Source organism: Chinchilla lanigera, unplaced genomic scaffold, assembly GCF_000276665.1.
Source record: "Chinchilla lanigera isolate Chin_1 unplaced genomic scaffold, ChiLan1.0 scaffold00050, whole genome shotgun sequence".
Lineage (NCBI taxonomy): Eukaryota > Metazoa > Chordata > Mammalia > Rodentia > Chinchillidae > Chinchilla > Chinchilla lanigera.
The window spans coordinates 16305363-16312235 of NW_004955451.1; the positions used below are offsets into that span (position 1 = coordinate 16305363).

General features: G+C 59.4%; 1 protein-coding gene across 1 annotated transcript in view; it reads left to right on the forward strand.

Annotated features, from left to right (window-relative positions):
* The window catches only part of Stat5a (signal transducer and activator of transcription 5A), a gene marked incomplete in the record, with an annotated part of 13857 nt that continues 6984 nt past the window's right edge, over nucleotides 1–6873 (forward strand). Inside the window, 6 exon segments of the mRNA XM_013519303.1 lie at nucleotides 1–124; nucleotides 799–932; nucleotides 1102–1258; nucleotides 1969–2058; nucleotides 3170–3344; nucleotides 6718–6848. Of these exon segments, the coding sequence (XP_013374757.1) occupies nucleotides 805–932; nucleotides 1102–1258; nucleotides 1969–2058; nucleotides 3170–3344; nucleotides 6718–6848 (681 nt within the window).

Here is a 6873-nt window from a genome sequence, read left to right on the forward strand (position 1 = left end):
TTAAGGGCGGCGCGCGCTGTGTTTGGCCGAGCAGAGGCAGCTGACCTTTGAGGAAATCGCTGGTCCCGGCTCTTCCTGTAGCGGCAGCGCCTTGAACCGGGCACGGAGCGGGGCAGGGACCCAGGTGTGTGGCCCGGACGGGGACAGGGGCGGGGGACAGAGGCACGCGGTAGAGACACGGGATAAGGACCCGGGGCGTAGGGAGGGGCGCAGGGGACGGGCCACAGGCATGGGGAGAGGAAGGAGCGAGGTGGGGTGGGGGCACAGGGGAGTGGGACAGGGCAGGGGGTCGGGCACAGGGCCACGGGAGCAGGGTGGGACAGGCGGGCAGGAGCGCGGGGACGGGACAGGGCTTGGGGCACAGGGGCACGGGCTGGAGAAGCAGGCACACGGGGCCACAGCCAAAGTGGGGAGGGTGCTGGTGTCCGCACACGGTGGGGGGCCACTGCCCCCAGCCCGGAGGAGGCCCGGTCTCCCCACCTGTCGCCTGGCCGGCGGCCACCCTGTGCCCAGGGACGCAGCTACCACAGGGCAGCACAGCTGCTGCCCCACGTGGGCTGCCCCCCCAGCTCTCGCCCCCTGCGAGGCTGGCCTCCACGGTTTCTCTTTCACTTTTGGCCGCCCCCCCCTCCCTGCCGGGAAGCCCCTGGGGGCTGGTGCACAGGAAGGGGCGCCTGCACCCCGACCCCGACTCCCTGCCCCGCCGCGGGTCCTGCCTGCTCTCCGGTCTCTCCTGCCCGGCGGCCGAGCCTGGTCCCGGTGGGCTCAGGCACGGGGGGCTGTCGCCTCCTCTCCCAGGTGACCATGGCCGGCTGGATCCGCGCCCAGCAGCTGCAGGGGGACGCGCTGCGACAGATGCAGGTGCTGTATGGGCAGCACTTCCCCATCGAGGTCCGCCACTACCTGGCCCAGTGGATAGAGAGCCAGCCCTGGTGGGTGTCCCGGCCCGGTCCTCTCGCTCCGGGTGGAAGGGGCGGTGTCCCCGGGACCAGGGACGCGGGGACAGAGGAGGACAGCCAGGCCTGCACGCGCCCCGTGGGCCCGCCCTCCTCACCCACGGAGAGCCACAGCAGCAGCCTCTGCCCCCTGCCCTGCTGCCAGGGACACCATCGATGTGGACAGCCCCCAGGACCGAGCCCAGGCCGCCCAGCTCCTGGAGGGCCTGGTGCAGGAGCTGCAGCGGAAGGCGGAACACCAGGTGGGGGAGGACGGGTTTCTGCTGAAGATCAAGCTGGGCCACTACGCCACGCAGCTGCAGGTGCGAGCGCCCGCACCGGCCCCCAGCCCGGCCCCCCCGCCCCGCAGAGCCCCTGGGAGTTTTGCTGGCCTGGCCCCTGACTCAGCTGTGCCCTTGAGCTCATCAAAACTTTCCTGCAGCTTCCCCCACCCCCTCTCGAAGTCAGAGGCCTTCGCCAATGTCAGAGTCAGAGGTGGGGGCGTGGGAGGCGTGGGTCCCCAGCCCCTGGCTATGTGAACCACAGAGCAACAGATCAGAAGGCAGGCTGAGTCAGGAGTCCTTTGCTGGGGGACTGCTGGTTTCTGGAAATGAGGGAAAGAGGCCGGGCCTGGTGGTACACGCCTGGCGTCTGAGCACTTAGGAGGCTGAGGCAGGAGAATCACCATGAGTTGGAGTCCAGCCTGGGCCCCCTAGCGAGACCTTGTCTCAGAAAGCAAAGAAACAATAATGAAATGAGGGAAAGGGTTCACCAGACGTCCCTCCGCCCGGGGCTCCTCTAAAGCCAGAGGGGGAAGGGGGACATGCTGGAAGAAAGGCTGTGAGTGGAGGTTTAGAAAGCGAGGCAGCCTCTCCCAGGCAGGGGTGGAGGACAAGGGGGAGCACAGGGAAATGAGAGCCTCTGGAGAGAGGGAGGAACCCAGGAGGCACGGCCCTCGGGGAAACTGGGGCGCCTGGGGAAGGGCAGGTGCTGGTGGGGCAAGGGTGGCACTGCGGCAGCGCCCCTCTTTCAGAGCACCTACGACCGCTGCCCCCTGGAGCTGGTCCGCTGCATCCGGCATATCCTGTACAACGAGCAGAGGCTGGTGCGCGAGGCCACCAACGTGAGTGTGCGGGCGGCGCGGGCGCCCCTGTCCCCTGCCTTTTCCTCCTGTGCGACTGGCTTTGTGAGACGCTGGCTCAGGGCGCACAGGAGAGGACGGCGGCCCTGGCGGCGCGAGGGGGTCGCCCCTGGGGGCTGCCTGGGCGCCGGGTCCCCGGCACTGGCATTTCCCAGCTTTAGACTCCGGCAGGTGACCTGGCGACTGTTGAAGCCTCTTTTCTTCTTTCCCTTTTCCCCAGCACTGGCAGTGAAATGCCAGCCCCCAGCGTGCTGAGCAGGCACTCCACCCCAAGCTGCGCCCCAGCCCGTTTTAAAAATATTTTTTATCTTGAGATAGTCTCACTAAGTTGCCGAAGCTGGTCTCAAACTTGCAATCCTCCTGCCTCAGCCTCCCAAGTAGCTGGGATGACGGGTGTGCGCCACCACACCCAGACCATTTTTTTTTTTCTTTTTTGTTGCTGTCTGTGTCGGCAGTGGGGCTCACACCCGGGGCTCTACCACAGAGCTCCGTCCCAGGCCCCCTCTGTTTCCTCGTGTAAAATGGGTCTAGGGTAGAGTTAGGATGAGAATGAAATGAGAAGCTCTGTAGCCAAGTGCAGACACGCGTGTGCGCACACACTCACACTCGAAAATTCCATGGGAGTCAGAGATGGCCTTACAAGTCATGAGGGACAAGATCTGACATTCCATAAATGGCTGGGTCCAAAATAAACAACATACCAGGCGTAATGGCACACACCTGCCATCCCAGCACTCGGGAGGCTGAGGCAGGAGGATCACCATGAGTTTGAGGCCCGCCTGGGCTCCACAGTGAGTTTCCATAGGAAGAAGCCCCTGGTCAGGGGGGTTCTTGGCACTGATGTCATCCTGGTCAGGAGCGTCCAGGAATTTGGCTTCCTCCAAAGCACACCCCATGCGCCCTTGTGGGACGGGGCGCAGGCTGGATCTGACCCCAAAAACCAGCTGCAAAGGCACTGTCATCGCCGCGGCACCTGGCTTCCGCTCTCCTGTTTGCCTGCTTGGAAAGAAGTGTCCCTGCCTTCTGTCCTGAGATCGGAGTTCGCCGTCCTCAAGGCCCGGGGCTCCCCTCCTCTCTGCCTCTCTGTCCCCAGGGCGGCTCCCCGGCCGGAAGCCTCACCGACGCCCTGTCGCAGAAGCACCTGCAGATCAGCCAGACGTTCGAGGAGCTGCGGCTGGTGACGCAGGACACGGAGAGCGAGCTGAAGAAGCTGCAGCAGGCGCAGGAGTACTTCATCATCCAGTACCAGGAGAGCCTGCGCATCCAGGGTGAGCCACGGCCTGCTGCTTGGCGGGGACCCGTGCCGCCGACCCTCAGGGTGGGGCGACGGAGGCAGGTGCTTCCAGCCCTCCAAGGCTACGGCAGGCTGAGCCCTGTGTGTTCCTGAGCTCAGACCTCACGGCAGGCCTGGGCCGTCGACAGCCCCGCTATCTCAGATTTTCTGATGGCGCAGGGAGGTTCTCGGGGGCCTTGGCCTAGGTCACCTGCACACTGCACCCGCGGAGCTGGGCTCGAGACCTGTCACACTGTCCCCGGGTCCTCCCCTGAGCTGCAGATGGCCAGCGGCTGTTGGGACAGATGAGGGGATGTGGGCAAAGTGTCCCCTTGCCGGAGGGGACTGGAGGTGGCCAGGGACAGCTGCCATGAGGGAGGGCGTCACAGGACATAGACTGGGCGATGGACAGTGCCAGACTCGCCAGTCTCCAGGGCTGCGGTTCGCGGAGGCCCGCGTGAGGCGTGTGGGGATCTGGGCGGGAATCGGCTGCAGGGGCATCTTGGGACATGGCTCACTGTCACCCACACTGGACCCGAGTGACCACGGGCCCCCCAGAGAGAGGGGAGGAGACAGGACAAGATCCTTCTATCCTCTTCCCTTCCGGCAAGGAGAAAGTGCGGTTGTCGATTCAGGCCAGCAGAGCTGTGGGCAGGAGTTTGGATTTTTAAAATTCTTTTTTTGTTTTTTTTTTTGTTTTTTTTCCGGTACCAGGAATTGAACTCACGACCTTGCGCTTGCCAGGCAGGCGCTGTGCTGCTGAGCTAAATCCCCAGCCCCTAAAATTCTTTCATACATATATATATATATATATATATATATATATATATAAAACATCAAAAATATAATGTGGGGCGCTGCTCTAGCTGTACCCTATAATTTTTGCTGTGATGTGTCTTCATGCCATTCACGATGAAATAATTCTAATTTCTCTTGTGATGAATTCATCTGTCTGTACATTCATTAGAAGCATGTGGCTGCATCCCAGACCGGTGTGGTGGTGCGAAGGATTTCCAGAGCTATATTCTTGTTTGCCAATGCCATGATGATCGGAGAACATGCTCTACATGGTCTCAGTTCTTCCTGTAAACTGGCCAGGCACAGTAGGGCATGCTTGTCACCTCTGCTGCTTGGGAGGCTGAGGCAGGAGGATCACAAGTTTAAAGCCCACACATGGGGGAATTAGTGAGGTCCTTGTCTGTAAACGATGAAAACTGACCCAGCTGTGGCTGGGGTGTAGAGTACACAACTCATCCTACACCAAGTAGCCTGTGTGGCGGAGGCCACATACCCTAGCTGAGAAACACTTTCACAGCTGCTTCTGACAGTGTGTTCCCGTCCTTTACCATGCCTGACTAGATTTGCAAATCTCCTTAATAACAGATAGTTGGGCCTGGCTTTCTACCTGTGGTCTCTGGAAAAGCCTAATGGATCTATGTAGATATTTAGGGTATTTTTTTTAAAAAAAAAGGTCTTTTTTTTGTCTTTTTTGAGACAGGGTCTCAGTATGCAGTTCAGGCTGGCCTTGAGCTCACTTTGTAGCCAAGGCTGGTCTTGAACTCATGGTGATCCTCCTGCCTCAGCCTCCTTAGTGCTGGGATTACAGGCGTGCACCACCATGCCTGGCTTAAAAAAGGTCTTTTAAAGTTATAAAAAATGTTTTGATTCTTGGGCCTCCATAAGGGACTCAGGAACTGTCCAGGAGTTCTCTGTACTGTACTTTGAGAAGTACTGACATTGGTCTTTATTGATTATTTTTCCTAATTGTTTTATCAGTTGCTGAAAGATAGGTCTCAGAACCTCTTACTATGATTGTAGAATTGTCTACTTTTTAAATTCTCTTTTTATTTCAAGAGGGTGGTACTGGGGATTGAACCCAGTGTTCTTGCGCTGAGCTATATTCCAAGCTCTTTTTTAATTTTCTGTTTGAGGCAGGGTCTCTTGCTAAATTCCTGGAGCCAAATTTATGCTTGCAGTCCTCCTGCCTCAACCTCCCAGAATGCTGGGATTAGAGGCATTCGGATTCATTTTGTGTACATTTCCTTTACATATTTTGAAACTGTTATTAGACCTAGACACATTGAAGTGGGGGAATCAGTGAGACCCTTTCCAACCTGTTGACATAATCATAAACTGTCTGTCCTACCTCAGGTCATAGTCGGTGCTGAGGTCCGTATCGTGTGGTATTAACACAGCTCCTCTAGCCCCTGAGTCTGGCATAATGTTGCCCATTTAACATATTTTCTCTGTAGAAAGTGTATGTTTTTTTGAGACAGGGTCTCACTGCGTAGTTCAGGCTGGCCTTAAACTCATGTCGATCCTCCTGCCTCAGCCTCCAGAGTGCTGGGATCGCAGGTGTGCACCACCACACCCAGCCAAAAGTGTGCGATTGCGTCCTGCTTTGGATTTACTCAGCCTCCGTGTCACTTGCGATGCCTTAACGTTTAGTATCACAGTTCGCATTTGCGTGGAGGGCTGACGCGTTGATATTTCTTTTCTGTGGTGTCTCTTTCCAGCTTTTACTCCTTTGTTCCACCTTTTTGGCCTTTTTGATTAAATTATTTCTAGAATTCCTCTTTAACTACTTAAGCTCGCATACTTTCTGCCCCCAAGGCGGCACATTGGCTGAAACGGAGCAGACACTGAACCCATGCCTCAGGCTGAGTCAGGCAGGTCTTCCCTCATCCGAACCCACCCAGACTGACCCAGAAAAGCCCGGGCTTGCTAGGGTGGAAACCCAAGGCTTGGATGATGGTTCTGCCCGTGTTCGTTGCTGCTGACAGACGGGTGACCTTGGGCGCCCTTGCTTTCGCCGTTTGGGCTTGGGCTTGGGTCGCGCCCACCCCTGCATGGCATCAGTGTGACCTCCTCTCTCAGCTGCACCGTGACACACGGGGACAGTGGGTCGGTCCGTGCAGGAGACGCCGAGCTGCTCCGCCCAGCAGAGCCCTGGCCCAGGGTCCCTGGCCTATCCAGAGGCTCCCGAGAAGGCCAGGAGGGACCCGAGGTCACCCGCCTGGGCCGGTCGGGTGTGGGTCTCGGCCTCCCGTGGCAGTGGGATCTGAGGGCCGCAGGGTGCTGTTCTGAGTCCCCCTGCGCAGTGCTCTTGTGCGGTGCCCCGTGGGGAGAGGGTACCGTGGTTCAGCCATTTCCTGGATGCCTGGTGTCTCCAGGGAGCTACCTGGTCTCTGTGGCATGGGCCTGGAGGGCAGCCAGGGGAGTGACCAAGACATCCTCAAGATCACTGGTCCTGGGGCCACGGCTGCAGGAGCCTGGTCGCCGGGACGCGGCGTCCAGCCTGGGTCTGGCTGCCCAGCAGGGGCTGGCCCCTGGGTGCGCGTGGTGACACGGTGGCCCCGTCCCCTCAGCCCAGTTCACGCAGCTGGCGCAGCTGAGCCCCCAGGAGCGGCTGAGCCGGGAGTCGGCGCTGCAGCAGAAGCAGGCGACGCTGGAGGCCTGGCTGCAGCGCGAGGCGCAGACGCTGCAGCGGTACCGCGTGGTGAGTGCCGGGCCGGGGCCGGGGC